General features: G+C 48.2%; 1 protein-coding gene and 1 long non-coding RNA gene across 3 annotated transcripts in view; both read right to left on the bottom strand.

Annotated features, from left to right (window-relative positions):
- Positions 1–2,486: 2,486 nt before the first annotated feature.
- LOC135387892 (uncharacterized) overlaps positions 2,487–23,819 on the bottom strand; it is a 66,838-nt gene continuing 45,505 nt past the window's right edge. For both annotated transcript variants that reach the window (XR_010421262.1, XM_064617092.1), the window contains 3 exons: positions 9,500–9,556; positions 9,344–9,438; positions 2,487–5,312 (listed from right to left, as the gene is read on the bottom strand). Coding sequence is in view for 1 of the 2 variants with exons in the window: in XM_064617092.1 (XP_064473162.1) it covers positions 5,234–5,312; positions 9,344–9,438; positions 9,500–9,556 (231 nt within the window). In the remaining variant the exon portion in view is untranslated. The remainder of the gene's footprint in view (positions 5,313–9,343; positions 9,439–9,499; positions 9,557–23,819) is intronic.
- LOC135387894 (uncharacterized) lies at positions 10,989–11,893 on the bottom strand. Its single transcript, XR_010421265.1, has 2 exons — positions 11,645–11,893; positions 10,989–11,169 (listed from the first exon to the last, which is right to left on the bottom strand). It is a non-coding gene; the product is annotated as an uncharacterized LOC135387894 (long non-coding RNA).

Raw genomic sequence — 23,819 nt, forward strand, 5'->3', positions numbered from 1 at the left:
GAGATTGTATTGCTGAAGTTAATCAAGATCTATGGAAAAAGAGAAGTTATCAGGACTGCGACTGGTTTCGTACAAATTATACGCAGAACAATGAGGTACAGGTGGGTGCAGGTGAAGTCGTCCTCACAAGGTCCTGCGAGTTCCAGGTTGACACCCTGAGGATGTGCAGGTGATATGACCGGGAGTCCCACTTTAACACGGAGGTAAGACTGGGAGGACCAGTTGATAACTTCCTGAGGATGTCATCGTCGTCCGGGGTTGACATTCTGTGGACGATCGCAGGACGTTTCTGTCTTTTGGGGGTATTTATCGTTTGATTGATGAGGAGGACTGGGATGGGTCCCCGCAGGGATGCCCAGATGTGGTTCTAACTATCCTTGCTTTCGGGGCCTATCCCGGTATCAGCCTTTGGCTCCTTATGCGCCACTCTTGCAGGTGTGTCGTTCTTATTTCTCCGCGGGAGAGTATCCGCTACATGACGAACCACCTTCGTGTGTCTGAAGCCGCGCGTTGATAGGACACTTGACGGTCATTTCGATGCACCCGAGCAATATACAGTGTCTTGAGACTGTGTTCCACAGCAAGACTGGGAGCAAGACGGCTTTCAGACAAATGTTGGCACAGCTCCCTGTGAAGCCGACCCAGGACGTACGATACCCCGTACGATAGTCGCGACGTTTCCCGCCTGAGCGACAACGGCGAGCAGTCCTATTATCACCACGACCAACACCGCTTAGGGTCATTCCAGCTCAAGTGTCCCGGTCGCATGACTCGACCATCTCGGATTTCCGCGAAAAAAAAAAAAACTATCATGTTCGTCAAAATGGCTACATGCGCTCCTTGTAATAGTTTTGTTTAACACAGCGCAGAACGGCCAGTGTGCTTCGGATGTCACCGTTAGACCGTAAAGTGTGGTGCGTTTGAGCGTCAGTGGAATGGTAACAACTATGCAGCAAAAATTTCAAGAGGGCCTTTTGACAAGGGTAACACTAATTGAGCCTCTATATGCAATAAGGGGATAAGTCGAAAAATCCCAAACCAAGAAAACTGCATGTGAATATTTGGTAAAGTAATTACAGATTAGTTTCCTCGAATATTGCAAATGCAGAATGTGTAATATATATGCATGCGTCTACTCTATACATACATGTCCCGTTAGCATCGTTTCTGTATGTGTGATTTAGCAGAAATTGAACAAAACCCAGGAGCATGACTATATCCCCCTTTCCTATACAACACCGCACGCACGATGTGCAGCACGGACCTCCAAATCTTCGCGGCGGGCATAGCAAGGTCGAAAGAGCGGTATGAGGTTCTCTTGATAAATTATGAAGCCTGGGCTTCGACCGCATGCGAACAACAAAGTCACGGCCGTGCATAGCCTCGGAGTCCAACCCAGACGATTCAGCAGCGCACCAGAGGTTCTGCGGCAATACAACAAAACAATAAGAGAATATTTCATAGAGGGGCTATGCTGAACAAAGATCCGTTTGTTTGTTTTTAATTTTTTTTTATGCGTAATGCACACTGCAACGATGTGCCAATGCAGAGAGTCGCTACCGGGCCCACTGCACCGCAACACAATACACATCCGCGGCTTCTCTGACCGTAAAACTCGCAGAGGCAGCTGTTGGGCTGTTGTTTTTTAAATGGGCGTCCGTCGAGCACTGAGTCGAGAAGCTGCTCGTAACTGACGAATGGTGTGATCGTCGCGATCATCTAGGACGAACATGTCTTTAGGACATCCATCTCTGGACACATGAATGTCCTAAGCGCGTCGTCCTGTGGACGTCTGTGGGACGGTTAAAGATGCATTCACGGACGTACCCTGTTTGTCCAGGGGATGTCGTATGTGACATTCGGAGGACTGTACCAGGATGTTGCCACCTACGCTATCCCAGCAAACCACAAACGTCTAATGGACATCCAGAGGTTGGTACACCGTGGATATTTTGGATGTCTAGTAGACATCCGAGTATGTCCCCCAGAGACGCTTACTTGCTCTTCTCGTGATGTGATTCACATGGTTATTCCAACGCAGGTCTGAAGATATAACTCCGAGATACTTGTAAGTATCGACAAATTCGAAATAGACGAAATTATCGTATGTTAATCCGGTAGGAACATCGACTGGACGTATATTAGACGTCGCAATGCCTCACAAGCACGTCCACTGGATGTGACAAATGTCCAGCTGTTACATCCAGAGGACATCCATTTATACAGTTATGGATGAGCTTCCGACGATCCATAGTACATCCATTCCACGTTACCTGGACATATCCGGATGTCTACTAGACATCCCAGATGTCTTAGATGTTTGGATCTTTCTGGTATGTCTAATAGACGTTTGTGGTTTACTGGGATATGGGACCTATATATTCCGTCCATCTACTGACAATGCAACAATTTCACGTGTTAATCTGTTCTCGGACAGTTGCTTGTGGCTTGCATGTCTAACAATGCAAATGGAAAGAAAGTTTAAATATATATTGAAAAACAATTTATTGAGGAGTTTGCAAGCAGCTGAGCACAGTACAGCAACACTATAATGAGTGCTTGTAAGAGTGGGTGCTGTAAGAGAGTCATCCTTAATTATAAAAATACATGTGCGATAAAAATTGGAAACCTTCTGCACACTATTTACGAAGTCTTCTGCCATCTAAAGACGCGGTTTGCATGAGTGTATCACACTAAACTGTGGAAATTACCTTAAGTTAACCCAAAATTTGTCACGGAAAGGTAACTTCGTTTGCGTTAATTAGAAAGCCTGTGGCTTCCTATACAGACCATAATTTTAAGTTTCTTCAAATATACTTCAATTATATGACACCGGAAAAGAAGCTATCACTGCAAGGCGCTTTCAGTTTTCATGGTTCTGGCACTGTCGGCATGGCCCGAAGACACTCTCACTGTGCATGGAATTAGAAACAGCATAAACGAGAGACAAAGAGGCCAGGAGACTGGGAGCAGCCACGTATTTTGCCTTCGGAAGGTTAGCTGTCAGCAGCCATCGGTTACTGATAGTGAGATCGGATGTTGCGTGCTGTTCTCTGTGTGACATCCTTTCCTTCATCCTATACTTTGGGTGGGGCAACTTGGACGAGTACGCGACTTGATGACAGTGCTTTTCTGACGGTTGTTGCGTGTTTTGGGGTGCCAAATTTGTATGGGAAACATTGTGAAACATCGTGTATGTGTGACTGAATTGATATGTTTTGGCTGTGGGCCTTCCAATCAACGCAGAAAATCAAAGGGTGATATAAAACGGTATACTAAACGCTCGTACAATGTAATGTCACTTATTTACTCACCTCCGGCAACTCGACATCGCCTATTTTTTCCCTTTGTATCTTAACGCAGAGTAAGTTACCTTTCCTTGGCAAATTTTTCAGTTCGATATGGCTAATAGTATCTATTCATATTGGCACACGACTTATCACAGCCATTCTTGGTGCTTTGAGCAAAACAATACTTGCGGCTACTTTCTAATGGCTGGGGAGGGAGTTGTATCCCTCGATTTTAAAAAAATGTACAGACAGGTATATCACAGACCTTGCCCACACTTCATATGTCCCCGGCACACCTTGCGTAGCTGTCATGGCAGTTGCATATCCAATGTAAGCAACCAAATATGTATTAACCGATATAATTAAAATTTTCCGAAAAGGTACAAATCCTGACAGATGTGTACGAAACAATCTGCGAGCTGCGCATTTTTTCTCCGCTAAGACACCCAAGCGGCAAGCAAAAGTGAGCGAGAGTGGACGAGGTCATTCCTTCAGAGGGGTAGATGAGTCTGCTGCAAGCTACATATACTGCAGTAGTTTGAAAAATAGTAATTGCTTCCCTTCATACTGCTGCGAAGTGAGTTCGTTCGAAACCGCTTCAGTGTTTTGCAACACCGCATCACTGAAAATTTCTGAAGATTTGTAGCTCTCCCCTATTATTGGGGTCGCAAGTATAAGTCATGGTCAAAACCCTTTATGGTGTGTGGGCTTCAATTAAAACTCGTGATCTACTAGATTACATGTAGAGGCCACGTCATATCAGCAAATCCAATGAGAAGCCCGTCCACACGATCCGCTATACGGGCACCACTTATCGGCACGCGATGTGTGCATTATGATTGGACTATAGAGATTTGAATTTTGAACGCGCGGGAGCGGACACACGATTACCGTAGCAGACGATAGCAACAGTTCCTTGGAAAACGTGGCGTGGCATGGCATCGTGGTGAAACGCACCGCTCGTGAGACATCCACCGCTTGTACACAAATACTAAGGTAAGCTAAGATACAGAGTACTGTAGAAATTGAGGAAGCAATAAGCAGGCTGATGAGTAGCGCCGCCGCTAGCCTCCAAATGGTGCGCTGATAAGGGGTCCGTATGACATGGTCCTCATAGTCCAGTAGGTCGTGTTAAAAAGCGAAGAAGAAGCATTAGGTATCTTCTAAACAAATTAATCGTTACGGGGCTTAGCTGGGATTAACTTAAGTGTCAGACGTGATCAGATGACAGATTATGTACACAATATTTCAGTCACGTGCTGTTGGAGAGCAACCCAGTGAAATCTAATGCACTTTGTGGGCACGTTAAGCGAAGCAATGCCGAAACTACCGTAGCAGGTTCCGAGCAGCACACTGGTGCACGCTTCTCTCAGGAATCAACTCTACAGCTTCCGAAGACCGCTTGGGTGCCGCACTGGAGAAAAAGTATGTAGCGCAAGTGTTGCGGGTACTTTTGGAGGAGGAGGAGGAGTGTCGTTGGGAGGAACCCGAGAGGTCTGCCTGCCTGATTAGGCGCCATGTTTCTCGGGAAGGGAAGGGTGGTGGAGAGGAAAGGGTGAAGTGGAAGACCGAGCGGAATCCGCTCGGAGGGAGGATAGCTGCGTCCATGGGACGCACTTCAGGGGAACTGTGCCGGCATACGCCTATTACACATCTGAGGGAAACCCAGGAAAAACCCCAGACGGCACAGCCGGCCCGCGGATTCGAACCGCGGACCTCCCAGTCTCCAAGCGCACGCGTTACCGCTGCGCCACCGGAGCTGGTAGGTACTGTTCGACATTGACAACATTATGCACACATGAAGCACCCAGTCAATAAAGAAGGGAGAGGGTGTAGGCAAGCTGGTATAGACTCATGGTAGGGCACTGGAAGACACGGAACAAGATGGACGGACGACAAAGTCTCATGGTTTCATTAGACCAGTGGCACACGTGACGATGTGATTAGTTATCCGACATTTCGTCTTCTCCCTCCTCTGCGTCGCCTCTTGGGTTGGGTCTATCTGTGACACCTGACTGTGACCTGTAAATGTCACACAAGTCCACACTATGAGAAGATGTCGTGTATGTAGCACTATATACAGCAAATAAAAAAAAATTCACAAAAAGGGCCCAGTACAAAGGAACACAGGGTTGACACCCTTGAGTACCATTTTGTGTTTGTGACATCTTTGCAGTTTCCTTCTGAGCGAAACTGTGCAGCTTTGGCAACAAAAGTTTTCAAGTCAACTTGTATGCTACACTCTTAAAAACAAACTTCATTTGATAGCACAGTCCCAGGCTTAGACAGGCTCGTACAGAATTTTATATAAAAAAAGAAGTCAATCGATTACTAACAGAATATTGGTTCAAAATATGATAGTGATGTCACATGAACAATAATTTGTCTTGAGCAGACTGGAGTAAACCTGACGCGGGATTCTTACTGCTACGCTCTTAGAAACAATCCTGCTCCTAGCCAACCGTAATCCCGAATCATAGCGCACTTGACCGTGACTTGTGGTCGTGTTCGCTTATTGGTCTCGAGCAACTCGAGAGTCGACTCTTGCTGGGCGAAAATGCCCTGGTGAGGCTCTCTTGACGTCATCGGCCTTGCAGAGACTCCCGTTCGAAAATTCGAGGGATCAACAGAGAGGTGCTCGAGAGGAGACTCCCAGCGGCTCTCATTTCGATGCGAGTCGCTGGAGTCAATGATGTACGATGACACTCATACGTCACGACTCCGTCTCTCGGGTCGCACGAGTTGAATAAACAAACACAACCAGTATCATGCCGGTCAGGACTCATGTAGAGGAACACCACCTCCTCTACACCACTATTTCGTGTGGGGTTTCGATGGCGAGATCGCCCGAAGCTCCGGATTCCTACGAAGTTTTTGGTGACTAATGAGCGATTGATTTCAGCTATACGATGTAGCGTGCGGGAAGGAGAACTTGGTTTCACAGAACCAGTTTTGATAAACCAGGGGTCGGATTCACAACTAAGTTTCTAATGTTCGCTACGATGCCTGTTGCCATCTCAAAGCATGTCGCAGTTCTAACTCTCTGAAATCCACAGCGACCAAGTAGGCAGCAGCTCCTGTCAGGGTATCCTAACACACCACTGAAAGCACAGTGCAAAGCCAGTGAAGTATACTAGGGAAAAAAATAGCCGCAATTCTGCTGATGATGGCAAATGCCGTTGATGCCGAATAAGGTGACGTCCAGCACACATATTAATCTAGAGATCATATTGCTCTAGAGTTGGCATCTACGTAGCCTTAGTTTAGTCCGTGTGAAACGTTAGAGGGAGCCAGTCTGTGTGGCTGGTCTTCCGCTCTGATGCCAATACAGAGGCCAAACCTGCTCTCCCATCCTACAGTTGGCAATACGACAACCTGCTGTCCAGTGCTGGCGTGGCGAAGTTTGAGCATTTACAAGAGCTCCGGCCAACGTTTCCTCTTGATAGACTTGCGACAGCTCGGGGGCCTTCTTGGGGTTTCGCTGTAACTTATGACGATCTTATGAGGCGCGTACTTTATCGCAACTTTGTCTTACGACATACTGTATGGGAATCATACTCCAGTTAATTTCAGAAATCGGAAATGTCAGTAACCAGAGAGAAAGGTAAATGACTACATCTTAAGATAGCCTTTATCTCAGCGACTACTTTTCTTGGCTCGAGTTTCAGTTTCACTTTTCGTTCCGGTTTTGCAAACACCTTGTGACTGTGCAGACTACTCCTCAGATCAGCAGAAAAATAAAGGGTATATTGCCTCCATGATGTGTGTCACCTCCAGCTGCTCAGAAGTAAGGCATATCTAAATTCACATCAGATTACACTACCTACTACCTACTGCTACACTACTACCGTAATAATGCTTCTACACACTACAATAACACAAACTCAATTTCATGATACACAATACATGGACACATGGGCAATACATGGGCAATAGAACTGTCATTTCTGGTCAACAGTTCTATCACTGTGCCTGCCAAGATAAAGAACACAGCCAAAAACCACAACCCGTTGTGTATATGGAATATACCCTTGTGGTGCCTCAACGTCCCAATATACCCATGACCCTTGTGATCCCTCAACGTATAACCAAAATTATAAAATAATAATAATAATAAAACGTAATAGACGGCCTATCCAGGTTACACTTCCGCTGTCTCAGTCTTCACCGTGGGCTTCACACGTTGCGCTTGCCTTCACCTTCTTTATAGCTTTAATCAAGCGATGGATCGGATCGTAGAACTGCAAACGTTACAGCACATTAACAGGAACTTTACGAAAGCATAGTACGATTTCTGCAGTACGTTGTACAACAGCACTGCTAAAAATTCGGTCTATGGGCTAAGGCTGCAAACTGTAGACAATAAGACTCGTTTATCTTTATCGTTTATCTAACACAGTCAGAGTGCATTTAGAAATGTTTCCAGTCGCTAGGAAATGTTGGCATAGGGCAAACCTCCCGGCCCTCTTCCGCTCAGACTCTTTTTATGTATTAGAAATCCGGAGGAAAATATCCCGGCTGTGTCTTTTACATAATCTTTATTATTCTCCATGTTTCGAAATTGACTTGAGTTTGCTTCCTCTGCCTCATCGACTTGCGCGTATTCATCATGCATGTTACATTACCCGCCCAAGGGCTCGAACCACTACGTTTATTAAATCACCCATCCCATTGGCCATCTCAGAATGGGACACATTACCATCTTCCATAGTCACAATTAAAGATGCAGCACTGTTTAAGGCTGCTTTGTCTGATTTCATTATCTAATTAACTCTTATATCTTTGTTATCTATGTAAGATTGTTCTATTGTTGCTGTTCATTTTGGATGCATCAGTTGTACCCCCCTTATGTAATGCCCCTTCGGGCTCTTAAGGTAAATAAATAAATATGGTTAACAGGTTTGTCGGACAACCAGGGAGAACTCTCCTGGGAGACACCCAACGCCCCTGCAAGTGTTCCATAGATGACCAGTGACAATGCACCTGGAACGATACCAACGCCGCTCCACGCGTACTGTGCCCATCTCTCTTTCCCTCGTTAATAAGCCACCTAATTTGAAGTTTAGTCGTGCGAAGGCAGCGCTGACTGCCGAAAACGTCGACCCTTAAATGCAATTGTAAATCTATTGCTGGTACCTCCAATTTAATTTTCTAGTTTCAAGACGTAATCGAACAAGCAATTGTTTTTATTCCTTGTATGACTTCCCAAGCATCTGCACTACTTGCTTTTTTGCTTCCATCTGTATTAAGTTATCCACACACACATATATGAGAGCGAAAATATAGCTTTAGCTCTCTGGTTGCGCGCATATGTTTGTAAGTTAATCAAACGTCGCCACGCCACGGCTCGACAGCTGTTTCGGTCTTATTAGGGAATCATCAGCAGTATGCAGGTAGGCAACGCTTGCGCAGATGGCATCAGGAGGTCGCGTAGCACGTCATTCCTCCCGTCAGGGTGTGCGAACACACCACTGAAAGCACAGTGCAAAGCCGGTGAAGTATACTAGGGGAAAAATAGCCGCAATAGACCTTTACCTGTATGTAAACAAATGACGTCGTAATGTTCGACAGAGCCACAAGTTTGGTAGAGTTGAACTACGTCCAAAGCTAGTGGCGAACAAGGTCGCGCCTGAAAGCCACGGTCTTGAGGGGATTACGATGGTCTCTGTAAGGGACGTGACCTTCGGTCCTACTTTCTTTCAGCGAACAATTGCTCATTCGTGGAACCCAGCTTTCCCCCTTCCGATCTGTTTTGGTTTCGGTCTGTCTACCAACGTCATGATGACGTTTGTCGGGTAGAGGTTTATTCTGCTGATGATGAGAAATGCCGTTGATGCTCAATAAGGCCGAACCTGCTGTCCAGTGCTGGCGTGGCGACACTTGAGCATTTACAAACATATGGATACATATGAATTTATGTTAGGAGAAGCAGAACATGTCAGGAGACGATTTCAATCTCCTCTTTTCTTTACTCTTACGAACAGTCAAACAAACAAAGCACTCACATAGTTACTCAGCTGTAACCATGGAAATCCTGCCTCCCGTTCTCTTACCTCAATATGGCCACAGTGGCAGATACCTCCCTCAAGCCGGAGGGGTGTGTCCTCAGGCGGTAGGCCACGCTGATGTACTCGAGGTCTCCGGATACCTGCCAACGTCGATTCATGCACCGTTTCCCAAGAGCAGCTTACATTTGTACTATCACTTACATTTGCAATTTCTGTCCTCGGATTGTACTCAATAATCTCTCCTCCTTGAGGTTTGTCCTGAAACAGATTTTTCACAGACACTTTAGGAACTTCTGATACCAGAATTTAATTTCGTTTCCGTTACTGTTTCCGGTAATGGAACGGCTGTTACAGAGCTGCGAAAGGACAGCCCGTTCGGCTCTGTCAGCACCCTGTTTTGCCCAAGTGCTGCTTCGGTGTCACGCATATACACTACACGAGTAATTTTACGTCGTTTTCTATAATCAAACTCAAACTCAGCGTCGTTGGGATGCGCATATCTTGCAAGACTTTTAAAGAAGTGTAGGAACATATCTTCAGTCACTCTGAGTACAACAACCCAAGATGGGCGTAACCTTCATCCTATGTCGTATTCATGGGCGGACGCTCTCAGTAGTACACAATACTGACATAGCCACGGTAAAATGAAGAAAGCAACAAAAAAAATAAAAATAAAAACAAAAATCATATGCTGTCATCCTCGTGCTATGGTGGAGTAGAGTGTGTGAAGTCTATGTTGTGTAAGTCTCATGTCTTGATATTGTGTAGGAAGGTAATGTCACGAGTAGGCAAGCGAATGATGCACCCTCGATATCCAATACCGCGCTTTGTTTCCATGCTCTCGTGTAGTATTTAGAGTATTACAGCGAATGGAGTCATTAAAATACAAAAATTAAATGAAAAGTCACTGAAATGTCGTCGCACAACAGTAATAGTCATTACCCGAATTCAGTACCGGTGATAATTTTCGTTTCCGTTTCTGTTTCCGGTAATGGCGGACAGTGGTACGCGTTTCCGTTATCGTTACCATCTCCAATTTCGGTAATATACCGTTTCTCTTTCCTTACCATTACAGTTACCCTTCCCGGCTTCTAAGGTACGCGAATGTACGTGACGTTCAAGGCGCTTTGTGCATGAGAGCAGACAGCTCTGCAAACAACGCATGCGCTACCATAATCAACCACTCCTCATAAGTTTTAACACCGTTAATAGATGAAAATATCACAGTATACTGTTCCCTACATTTTTTAGACGCCACAAAGTGGCTCCGTCCGTATATCAGGCGTTGGAAGTTCACGTTATGGAAGCTTTCTGTCGTTACCCCGATCTTTAAAGGTGGGAAGGCCGATGTAGTGGCCAACTATAGACCGGTGTCTTTGTTGCCATCCTTTTCTAAAATATTTGAAAAGGTTATATATAAGCATTTGTTAGGCCATTTTAAGTTTTGTCTGTATGACTCGCAGTAGTAGTTACTGGACACAGACTGTCCGCAACGCTACAAGGCTTCTGGACACGTTTAATTAGCAATTAGAGCTAATTGGGACCCCCCACATTAATCAGGACCCTCCAGGGAGTCATCACACTAATTGGGGAGCATCTAGGACGTGTCCAGACCACCCTGTGCGTTGCGGACAATCTGTGTCCATAAAAATAAAAAAAATAGGTAGAAAATAAAATAAAAAGATGGAAATAGAGTGGAGAGAAACAATTTATTCGAAAATCATCGATGCCGCGGCGAAGAACCCGCTCCGCAACACCCGAGTGACCAGCGCCCGCCATGTTGCTTGTTGACGACTGGTAGTTGCAGAGATCGACGACAGGTGGCCACTTAGTTGCAAGGCATCACACCAGATGGCGCCACTATCATAGCTCTAGACGAGAAAGACAGACAACAAGATACTAGCGACAGGTAAAAATGGCAGCACTGCTGAACAAGTCTAGGCATGCGAGAGAAAAGGTCTAACCGCTACTGCTAAAACAGCACAGAGAAAACAGTACACATCGGGGAAAAAGGCTTACGGGGACGATCGCTTAGGCCTAACCACAACACTACGCAGCTAACACAAGGCGGGAACCACAGATCGCTAAACATGCGTCAACAGGCTTGCTCACCGCAAAACAAGACTAAACATACGAGGAAAAAGGCTTACGGGGGGGGCGATCGCTTAGGCCTAACCTCAACACTACGCAGCTAACACAAGGCGGGAACCACACATCGCTAAACATGCGTCAACAGGCTTGGACACCGCAAAACAAGTCTAAACATGCGAGAAAAGGCTTAGCACGAGCGCGGTCACCGCTAAACACGGCAAACATACGAGAAAAGGAGCGCGTCAAATCACTCACCTTTTCCCCCGCGGCAACTTCCAGGCAGAAACTGAGCCAGTGCGGAGAACACACACGTCTGCTCTCTACGAGAGCCAGCCAGAAAATGAGCGAGCGCGCGGAGCGCACGTCCGTCTTCCGCGACGGTCCCAGAGAAACTGAGTGAGGCGACGCGCGCGCGCCCTCTGCTCCACCCGTCCGCGCATGCGCGCGCGCGCGCTCCTAGCGCCCCCTGCGCCGGCCGCGGGTGTTTTCGGTTTCGGCTCTCTGCTGCGCGCGCGCGCGCGCTCCTAGCGGCGACGGGTGGCTTTTCAGTTTCGCTTTCATTCTCCGTTCTTTGCGCGCGCGCGTTTATCTGTATAAAGGCAGAGCGCACCGCGCTCGCGTCATCATTCTGACCGATACGTGGAAAACGCCATGTGTGGTTTATTCTCCTGCGTTTCTCGTCGTCGCAAGGAAAAGACAAAAAACGAAGAACTTCGCGAATTTATACGCGGCATCGTGGAGGAAGCCTTTCAAGTCCACCGTCTGGAATGGTTGCAAGCACGTCAAGAAATGTGTCAGGACAAGATGAAGACGCTCGACCGCATCTTAGCGATGGACAGACTGGCGAAAAAGAAGTCCAACTTTAGCCTGGACAATCTGTATTGGGAACGCAGTTCCGATGTAGAGGACGACGACGAGGATGTGTAAATAAAAGCGATGCATTTCTCTTCGAGTCTCAGTCTCTTCTTTTTCTTCGTGCAACGTGTACGCACGTAACATGTCTTCCCCCGAACCTTTTCGTTTCCGTCATCCCTTTCGCTGTATCTTAAGCGGCCCCTCCATGTGCGGCAAATCTACTTTCGTTGGTAACGTGTTGAGGAACCTGAACGACGTGGTAGACAAGCCTCCGTCACAAATATTCTACGTGCAGAAATATGCTTCGCCAAGCATGCAGGACGAATTCGGGGACTCCGTAAAATTTACCAAGGAGCTACCGCGAGAGTGGGACACGTCGCGCGCTACGCTGATCGTCGTCGACGATCACATGACCGACGCCGGTTCCTTGAAGGAGGTGACCGATCTTTTCATTCGGGGTTCTCACCACGCCAACGCCTCGATCTTCTTACTCGTTGAAAACATCTTTTTCGACAGTAGCCATTTTAGAACAATATCCTACAACGCCAGTTACGTCGTCCTGTGGCGCACCGTGCGCAGCGTGAACCAGATGGAACATTTCGGCCAACAGCTATTTGGCAGAAAAAGATTGGAGTATTTTCTGGACGCATATAAACAAGCGATGTCGTCGCCCCACGCATATTTACTCGTGGATCTTCACAACTATACGCACGAGGATCACAGGTTGCGTAGCAATATCTTTCCGGGAGAACGTCAATATATCTACGCTCCGAAATGAATCTCTGCCCTCACCTCACTTTACTCAAAGTACTCTCCACTCTACCCCCTCCACGCCGCCGCGACGTCTTGAGACGTTCGTCCTCGTCCGACATGAAACACCTCTCCGAAATTTGCCTCAATGTATTGAACGGAAAGGTGGCTCTAGCTCCAGATACGTTCGCACGTTTGAAGAAGCACAAACGCTTTTTACGACGGCTCGCCTACAAAAAGATTCACAAGAATCCGCAACGTTTGAAGCGCTATCTGTCTCAGCAGCGAGGACAGGGCGTTCTTTCGTCGGTGGTTCCTCTCCTGCTTTCCGCCGTGTTGAACCTTTTCGCCAATGGCCAAGAGAATTGAAGTGACCACCTCCTCCTCCATCGGAAACATTCTTTCCTCGAAGGAGAGTGACGACGTCAAAGTGAAACTCATACTGCAAGCACTGTATCGCATACTCAAGCAGTACGGATTTGACCCCTACGACAATAAAAACAAGGCGTCCGACACTACAAATGACTTTGACTATTCGCTCCTCTCTCCAGAGGTGGACGAAGAGGAAGCGGAAAGGGTCGTCTCGGAATTAAAGAAGGTTCTTTCCTGGGATCGCGAGGGTTGTGTCTCCGTGTCGGGCAAGCCCATCGGACACTCCTCAGTTTACGAACTCGTCAATTATTTGTTGCAACGTAAGACGGGAAAGAAACCTTCCTGGTTCCCCAAAGTCTCGAAACTATTGCGTCTGATTTCTCTACCCAAATCTCGCGAGCCTCAACAGCAGCAGCAGCAGCAGCAGGCCTCCATTGCGTGGACGACTTATGGAGGGATATGAGAAACCAGAGGGTGGTTTGGGGGGTGTGGAACGCTATAGAAAAGCGCATCACTTGAGCAAAAAGAAGGCTCTCGCCATTCTCAGAAAGCTGGATGCCTACACGCTCCACCATCCGGTCAGAAGAAAGTTTAATAGGAGACGCATCATCGCGCTCAAGATCAACGACGTGTGGCAAATGGACCTCGCCGATTTTTCAAAATACAAGAGATTCAACGGTGGCTACCGCTACATTCTCGTGGCAATCGATTCCCTCTCCCGCTTTCTGCGCACCCTCCCGCTAAAGACGAAGCGCCCCGCCGAAATGAAAAGGGCCATGATAAGACTTTTTCGGGGAGGTAACGTACCTACACGCATCTTTTGCGACAGAGGCGGGGAATTCTACAACAAGACCGTCAAGGAGTATCTCTCACGAAAGAAGGTACACATGTATTCTACCTTCTCTCCAGTAATCAAAGCATCGCAGGCAGAGCGCGTCATACGCACTTTACGCGACAGAATATTCCGTTATTTTAGAGTAACGGGAAAATACCACTTCGTTTCCGCGCTTCCCAAGATCGTGCGCGACTACAACACCACCAAACACAGGACTTTGGGCATCAGCCCGTCCGAAGTCACGCCCGAAAACGAATTGGAGCTGTTCAATAAGATAAATGGGAAGCCCGTCGTACCCTCCGTGATAAAGAAGCTCAAACTGGGGGATAAAGTGAGGGTCCTACTACACAGAAAAGGTTTTCATAAGAGCTCGGAAGGGAGTTGGTCGCCTCAGATTTTCACCGTCTCCCGCCTGAGAGACACCTCTCCTCCCGTCGTACACCTGGAAGATTACCGGGGTAAGGAAGTGGACGGATCTTTCTACCCGGAGGAGGTACTCGTCGTAACTCGAGACGCCAATCAGCCTTGGCCAGTAACGAAAGTGCTGAGAAAGAAGCAACTGAACGGTCAGAGCTTCTCCTTGGTTCGCTGGTTCGGTTACGACAAAGAACACGACAGTTGGGTTCCGAGCAGCGACGTGGTCAAGATTGGGAAATGATGTCAGACATCTACGTCCACCTGCTCTCGAACGCCAGCATGGATAAGTTTCCCTCGAATAAACTCAACGCCTTCACGGTAGCTTTCGATAGTCCGCTTCAGCTCTCGAATCGGTATAAAGTCGGTCTGATGGATCTCAGCATAAGTAACGATTTTTTAAATATCGGCTACGAAAGGCAAGATGCGAAAATCGAGGTTTCTTTCGAGGACACGGTGGAAGCCGGCAGAACTTTTCGTATCACCTCGGATCTCGAGAGGGATTTGGGAAAAGCCCTTTCGGAATTCAACGTTTCTTTCGCGTACAATAAATCGCGATACGACTTCGTCTTACCCGTGGACGTGAAAGCCGTGGAATTGGACCCTCGGCTCGCGCAAGCGCTCGACGCCTCGCTAGCGTCCCGCGAAGCAGGTCGTGCGGTGAAACCCCCCAAATTGAGCGAACGCGAAGCCACCTCCATCTTATTGGAGCACGCCGCACCCGTCGCTTTCGGCGACGTCACTCTGAATTCGGAAACCACGTCCCTACGGAACACACTCAACAAGTATTTCCAGACGCACAAGCTGGACGCCTCGCTAGAATTCGCGGATAACGTCTACTCTCTGAAAACGCCGAAAGGGTTGCACGTGCCGGAACCCTTTGTCAAGCTGCTACATCTCACACCCGTCGAGGGACACGAAGAAACGCTACGCGTCTCTCTCCCCGTAGCGCGTCAATTTTCTTTCACGATCAAGACGAAAATTCCTCGATCTTTGCAAGTACATCTGCCTCCCGGCTATTATGCGATGCCGCAAGCACTTCTAAATGCGATTAATCAGCGCGTAGGCGAACGCGCGCGCTTCAGCTTCGACGGAACCGAACAGAAATGTAAAATTCGGCTTTCCGAGGGCACCTCCACCCTAAGACTTTCCGAGTACCTGGCCGTGCTTTTGGGCTTCGAATCGCGTACCGTGTTCACGGGGGATGAGGATGCCACGAGCTCCGTCGAGGTACTCCTGGAACCCCCGTTTCACAACATAATCGTGTACACGGATATCGTGGAACCCACGTACGTGGGGAGCGGGAAAAAACCGATATTAAAAATACTACCCTTTTATTACGAGAAAGACAAGCACGTCGTCACCTACACGTTAGATAACATCCAGTATTTTAACCTGTCTCAATTCGAAATTCCCTCAGTGACGATCGTTCTCGCGGACGAAACGGGAAGACGTTTGCCGTTGCGGTCCAAAGGCAGAACCAATCTAACGTTGCATTTCAAATATGTACCGTAATTCACCCAAAATAATCCCCGTGTACACGGGACCCCTTTTCCAACGAGGGGGCGGTGTGTTGAGCAACATATCCAAGTTTATCGTTCCCATCTGGCAGCAAATAAAACCGATCGCCAAGAGAACGTTGAAGCGCTTGGCGCGGAATTTGGCCGATGGCGAAGGAATATCGCGCGCAGTAAAAAAGACGGCCATAGCAACAGGGAGAGACGTGCTGGATTCCATGGAGGGCTCTGGAAACAACAATGGGAAGAAACGCCGCAAACGACAACAAAAGGCGCCGACACACGACGCACCTGCAGATATCTTTGGTACACCGTGAAGGTCACACATCCGCTGCGCGCGCTCCGTCATGACGTCAACGAAAGGAAAAATACAGACGCCGATCTGTCTAACGAGTGATGTGATGATATTCGAACCCCCTTCCATTCAATACGGCGTGGAAGATACTTCGTACCAACTTTTTTATCCGGTCAACGGAGTAAATAATTCCGTGATCGAGTTTTGTATTCAAAATTTGCAAAGGGCACACTTGGATCTCTACGGCAGTTTCGTGTCTTTGACCGTGCGCATTGTTCGCGACGACGGGGAAGAAATGGACGAGAAAGATGTCGTTTTCCCAATAAACCACCTGTTGAGCGGCATGTTTAAGACGGTCACCGTTTATGCGAACAACAAGCTCGTCAGTTCCAACGAGTTGTACGCCTACAGGAGTATTTTGGACGTGGTGCTTCATTCCACGCCCATGGCTCAAGAAACAGTGCACGCGGCTGGACTTTATGTCGAGGACGACGAACATTTAACGGACGATTACGACGTCTCGTCTCGCGGTCCGAAACAACGTTACGAAGCGACGAAGGGTGGAAAATACTTTAACCTGGTCGGTCAGATCAATACCGACCTGTTTCAACAGCCGCGCCTGATGGTACCTGCCGTCGAAATTCGCGTCGTTTTCCTATTAAACAACGACGAATTTAAACTCGTATCGGTCCCCAAAGACAAGAAAACGTACAATTACGAGGTGGACATTAAAGAAATGACGTTACACTCGAAAAAGGTGACGCTGGCACCTTCCCTGTTTTTGGAATACGAGCGTCGGCTTCAGACCACGCCGGCCATCTACGTGTTACGCGGATTGGAAACCAAGGTGCGGAGCTTGAGTGCCGGGAGCTTGGACGCTCACTTTGAAAACGTTTACCCCGAAAGGGTACCTTCCAAATTATGCGTCGCCCTGCTCGCCACGTCCGACTTTCTCGGCGACATCCAATCGAACCCCTACAAATTCCGTCATTACGACCTGTCTCATTCGATGCTCTCCGTGGACGGCCAGCAAGTGCGAGCCGAGTACGACTTTCAGAACGACCTCGTCAAAATTCCCTACTTTAACTTCTTGCAAGAACTGGGAGAGAAACATTTCAAGTATAGCTACGAGCGATTTAAAACGAACGGGTTCCTCCTCTACTTCAACCTGGACGTGGACAAGTGTTCTTCTCCTTCGCATTTGAACGAGTGGCGAAAAGGAAACGTTCGCCTGCAATTACGCTTCGCTAAAGCCCTTCCACACGCGGTCACCGTCCTCTTGATTTCCGAGTGTCCCAAGCTCATGTACGTCGACAAGGACCGTACGGTCACCTTCCCATAAGAAAAGATGTACGAGAGCGACATCTTGGAACTCGTGTCCCTGAACCCCCTCGCTTCCTCCATGCTGAGAGGCATTTGCGCTTCCAACGAAGCCTTCGTTTTACGCAAGCCCGGTTATTTAATCATCAATACGGAAGAGCGAAGAAGACGCGGGCAGCACTGGGTGCTCTACCTGAAAAACTACGACGGGTCTACCGTGTTTTTCGACAGCTACGGACTTCCCCCCATCGAAGCAAACCTTCGAAGGACTTTACCTGTAGTGGACGAGTATAACGACAAGTGTATTCAATCACCCTTTTCGCCTTACTGCGGGCTTTTTTGTATCTACGTAGCCACGCGCATGTCGAAACGCTACAGCTTGAAAAGTTGTGTATCCATGTTTTCCTGTAACCTCGAAGAGAATGACGAAACAATAAAACGTCTCCTCGTGAGCGAACTCGTTTCGTAAAAAATAGTCTATTTATTTATTCACGACATACACAAGACCCTTGCGAGACGATCTTCCAACGTGCTGACCCGACGCTCACCGCCGTCGTCGCCGGTCTGCACCGTGACGTCGAGGGATGTGTGGAGAAGCCAGTAGCGACGGACGATAGGCCGGTTGAAACCCGCGTTGATGAGACACGGGTCGACTGCCTCTCCTCGTCTATACTTTTCCAACAGCTCGAGCTTGTAATCTACGAAACGCTTCATTTTCTTTGCAATCTTCCCACTGACGGTGAACAGACGTAAGGGTATCGTCTTGAGAATCGAGCGAAAGTCTCCCTCGCAGCTATCGCCGTGAATATAATCGCGTAATCGCAGCAAGTCCCGATACATTCGCGTTTGCACAAAGGTGGCAAACCTCTGCTCGGGCGTCATCATGACTGAGACGGAATGAGAGTAGACAACCTTTTTTTTATTTCTCGTTACACATGAATTAGGCTCCAGCTCTGGTTTCGTAGCCGGGAAGGCAGCCCAAATACGGACGAAGGCTCGAGTCTAACCAATGGCTGGGGTTTCTCGACCAGAGTCCACCGCAGCGACAGGTAGACAGTTGATCGCCGATTCGCAAAAAGAAGGTCTTTGGAGGAGGCTTGAAGGTTAGGACCAGGGGTAGATCTCCGTCAGTAGCCATTCGTAATCTGCAACGAAAGGAGTGTGAGAAACGCGTGTTTTTTTTTTTTAACTCAAACACACACGTACAATCTTCTTCAGTCACAGAGTGACACTGATGGTCCATCTTCTCCATCTTCCTTCAATAGTCGAAGTCCTTCGCAACGTACGTCGAACGGTACCGTCCGACAACCGAGAAACGGGCGAATCAATCGGTCCGTCCAATGCTTTTGCTCTGAAAAAAAAATGTGAACGGTTATAGAACGTATTAAAAAATAACGAGGAAGCGTACCTTTGGACCACAATCCACCGCAATTGGTGCAGAAGAAGCGGGCGCTGCCAATCTCCCGAAATATGTGAGGCGGGAAAAAACCGACTTCACGCGCAGCAAAAGTGTTGTACACTGGAAACGAAACTCTTCAAACATTTCGACGATGATGATGACATCATGGGTATTACTTACGAGGATCTACCAAGCTGATCATGATGGAATGACGATCGACCATTCGCTTCGACATTTATAGTAAAGCTTTGCCTCTCACTCTCTATGGCGTCATTGAACGTGTTTGGGCATGTTAAGACGTGTTTGAACATGTTTGAACATGTTCGGACACGGGCGGCGAAGTCGCCCCTGGACACACTCGTTCCTCTCTCTTCCTCTTTATGACGTCATTGAACGTGTCTGAACATGTTTGGACGTGTTTGAACATGTTGTGACGTCACTGAACATGTCTGAACATGTTTGGACGTGTTTGAACATGTTGTGACGTGTGTAGACACGAACCCCGCAATACGAAAAACGTCACGCAGTACGAATTAGATTGGTGGTTAGTGTGTCGCGCCCAGTGTAGAAGGATCCTGGGTTCGAATCCCACTCTGGGTCTTCTTGTCGTCATGTACGAGTCGTCCCAGAGTGTTAGCTAGAAATTAGTGTAATGTTTTATTCAACGTCGATGGTATCATTGTCATATGCGACATCGCAAAAAGGCGCGAAAGACGGAAGGCGGGGTGGTCAAAGTACAGACGACACCGTCGCAATGCGAGGAGGAGGAGAGCGGTGTAGCTACTATAAAAGGTGCGCTAGTTCTACGACGATTGATCGACAGCCCACGAGGGGCATTCATCCACGACGTGAGTCGTTTCGTGGACCAAAGTGTAAGTTGACCGTCTCTGCTGTGAGAGTGTATTCTATGCATGACATTGTTTTTCAGGAACTGATAGCCGCTGTCACCGCATGACACTGAACACAGGGTCTCATCCCATCCTCTCTCATCATCATCATCAATCTCAAGCGTTCCTCAACTGAAGGGAAAAGTGAGCATTGTTTCGTGAGGGGGAATCTCGTACTGATTTTGTTTGATCGCAGTGCCGCGCTGTCTCGTATGTCAGTACGACCCCATCGATGCCATGCTCGTGGCCGTAGAAAGAGAGCACGAAGCTAGAATAGAGAATCTCGGTAATAGCCCAGTCGTCCTTTCAGATGACGACGACGACAGAGTCAGTAGTCCGCCTTTCGTAATACCTGAAACGGACGACGACGACGACGAATTGCTCATGTGGGAAGGGGATCAGTCGTATGCAGATTTCATTCCTCTGTCTGGTAGGGTTCGAGATGAATCACCAGATGCAAGCCCAGAATTTCGAAACGAAGCTGAGCCTGTCCAGGGTCGTAGAATCGTTGAATTGAGAGAGCACGTCGTAGAGAATCATCCCTCCGTCACGGAGAGACGATTCCTTCCTTTTTTTGTCACAGATGAGGCATTTGACGGAACGGCTACTAGGTACACGCTTCTCTGTTCCCCGCACGACGACAACGTCGACGATTTGCGACTCTATCTACCGAGCATAGCTCCAGTAATCACGCGCGTCCTCGAAGCTTATCCCATGCCTTTCAAATTTTGTCTGTGCTCGAAGGCGCTCATGGTTAAGGACGGAGCCGACGGGTTGACTTCGCATCTCCTTCACGTGAACCTTCACATGAGAGTCGTTCATAACCGCCAAGAAATCGAAGGCGCGATAAATGCTGCTATCGCAGAATCCTCGCAACGCGTTGAAAACTATGCGAGAGAAGGGTCTGGTTTCACCTCGAATGACGTCCAATGTGTCGACTTAAAACTAACGCGCTTAAAACCGAAGCGTATTGGGTGCACGGTCGAGCTTCCCGAAATGTTGAAAAGAAAAACAAGGACTCTCACAAACGTCAAACTCCCTCCGAATCACGAAAACGAGTGTTTCAAGTATAGCGTGCTTGTGCTCTTACATCCTTTGAGGAACAAACCAAACGATTATGCCAGATACCGCAAATACATGAATCCTTCGAATCCGGAGACGCGCGTAACGTACTGGCCACCCTGCTTCCCAGTCACTTACGAAGACATTGCCCTGTGGGAGAGAAAAAACAAAATCTCCGTGTACATCTACGTGTTCGACGAGCAGACGAGTTCGATATCTACCGGACGGGTTCCCTCTACGCTCTATAAGGATAAAGTCCACCTGCTCGAGGTTAGGGAGCATTTCTATGGGATCCGAAAATTTAGCACTTTCATGGGACGAAGTGACTACTTTTATTGCGAGAAATGCACGTCCGGTTACGGAACGAGAGAGGCATTGCAGCAACACGAACGCCTGTGTCGAGACGTGAACGAAGTGATTCTCGAAATGCCAAAAGCGGGGGAGTGTGTCTCCTTCAACAAGATACAGTACATGCATCCCTATCCCTATTTCGCGGTGTTGGACACGGAGAGCGTTTTGGAAAAGGACGCGCTCGTGAAGGACGCCTCGAGTGTGCACAGGATGAGCTCGTACTGCATCGTTGTAGTGAGAAGTTGGGACGGAAAAATACTAGGCCTAGATGGCTATTTGGGACCCAACGCGGCAGAGAAATGCTTGCTCTCGCTCAAGCGATTTAGCGATCAAATCGATAGGTTGAACAGTTGTCCCGCGCCGTTGGTCATGAGTATGGAAGACCACTTTCGACACGCGAGCGCTACACACTGCGAATTTTGTGGAATCGAATTTAACCGACATACGCGGAAGGTATCGCATCACGACCACACCCGCTTCGTAGAGCCCGGTTCTTCGAATTTTGTCGCGACGCTGTGTGATACGTGTAACCTTACGTGTCGTAACACCAAAGAACTCGTCGTGTGCGTGCACAACCTGCAGTACGATTTGAGCTCCCTTCTCCGCCACATGCACGTTCTAAATCTGGGCGAGCCGTGGATCTTAGCTTCGAGCTCGGAAAAGATAAGAGGGTTCAACATTGGCGATCTCCATTTCCGCGATACCACGCAGTTTTTCAACCTCTCCTTGTCGAACCTGGTGGAAACCCTGCTCGCCAGCGGTGGTGAAAGCGCGTTTCATTGTACCCGTCAAATGTATGGTGACCGTTTCCGACGCCTCCTCAGGAAGGGCATTTACCCGTACACCTTCGTCGACAGTTTCGAAGCGTACAATTTGCCCGCACTACCGCCAAAGGAAGCTTTCAAAAGTGACCTGAACGACCAAGAGATCACGGACGAGGACTATCAGTACGCCCTCGAGATTTTCGAATTGTTCGAATGTAAGAACCTCGGCGGTTACACGCGTCTCTACGTCACGCTCGACGCCTGTCAGCTCTGCGACGTCGTACTGTATTTCAGGAAGATTGCGCTAGAGACGGATAGGTTAGATATCCTACGCACAGTGTCCCTCGCCAGTTACGCGTGGAGCAGCGCTCTGAAGCTCACCAAAGTCAAACTCGAGCTCATGAGCGATCGCGAGATGTACGAAACGATCGAGCAGGGAATCAGGGGAGGCATTTGTAACAGCTTCCACAGATACTGTCCGGCTAATCACGAGGGGTGTGACGATTACGATCCCCAGCAAGAAAAGACTTTTATCCAGTACCTCGACGTGAACAGTTTGTACCCGTACGCGATGACTTTCCATCTCCCGACAGGTGGTTTTGAGTGGGTGGATCCTTCGAGGTGGAGCCGGATCGATTTTCTCAACATTCCTCACGATTCGGAAGTGGGTTACGTCTACGTAGTAGACTTGTCATATCCCGAAGAACTGCACGCACTCACCAGGGATTTTCCCCTGGCACCCGAAACACAGGTGTGTGAACGAGAACGAACTCTCCCCCTACCAGCGACACTTGAAAGACGCGTTAGCGCTGAACGCCCCTCCCACAAAGAAACTCTTGCTGACGTGCTACGACAAAGAACGCTACGTCGTTCACTATGCATTGCTCGCACTGTACGTGAGGTTGGGCATGAAAATAAAACGTGTTCACAGCATCCTCTCGTTCCGCCAAGACAACTTTTTGCGAACCTTCGTGCAGAGAAACGTCGCGTTGAGGAATGCCGCGACCACGAAATTCGAGCGACTTCTGTACAAAACCATGTCGAACAGCACGTTCGGTAAGTCGATACAAAATGTGAGACGGATGAAAAAGTATGCCCTAGCCTACGACAAAGAAAGCGCGCTCCGAAAAGCTAGCTCCGTAGACAGTCAGCATTTTCACATTCTGAGTGATAAGTGCATCTTGTACGAGATGAAGCAACGCCGCATCAAATGCACGCACCCCCTTTACGTGGGCTTTGCCATTCTTGAAATATCCAAAGTCCGAATGTACAGCTTCATCTACGAGTCACTCTTTTCTCGCTTGACATGTCCAGTGCAATTGATCTATAGCGACACGGACAGCATAATTTTTTCTCTCACGTGTGAAAGCCTGGAAGAGCAGCTGATGAAGATTGAGAGTGAGTTAGATCTGTCTTCCTATCCGCCGGACCACCCACTTTTCAACGACGAGCACGCGAACCAGATGGGGTACTTCAAAGACGAGACGGGGGGCGGAGTTATTCAGGAAGTCGTAGCCATCCGAGCGAAAATGTACAGCATTCTCTTGGCTGGGACACACAAACAGATCGCGAGAGCGAAAGGAGTTAAGAAAGACGTGGTGAGGAAACA

The sequence above is a fragment of the Ornithodoros turicata genome, chromosome 3 (genome assembly GCF_037126465.1).
Source record: "Ornithodoros turicata isolate Travis chromosome 3, ASM3712646v1, whole genome shotgun sequence".
Classification (NCBI taxonomy): Eukaryota; Metazoa; Arthropoda; class Arachnida; order Ixodida; family Argasidae; genus Ornithodoros; species Ornithodoros turicata.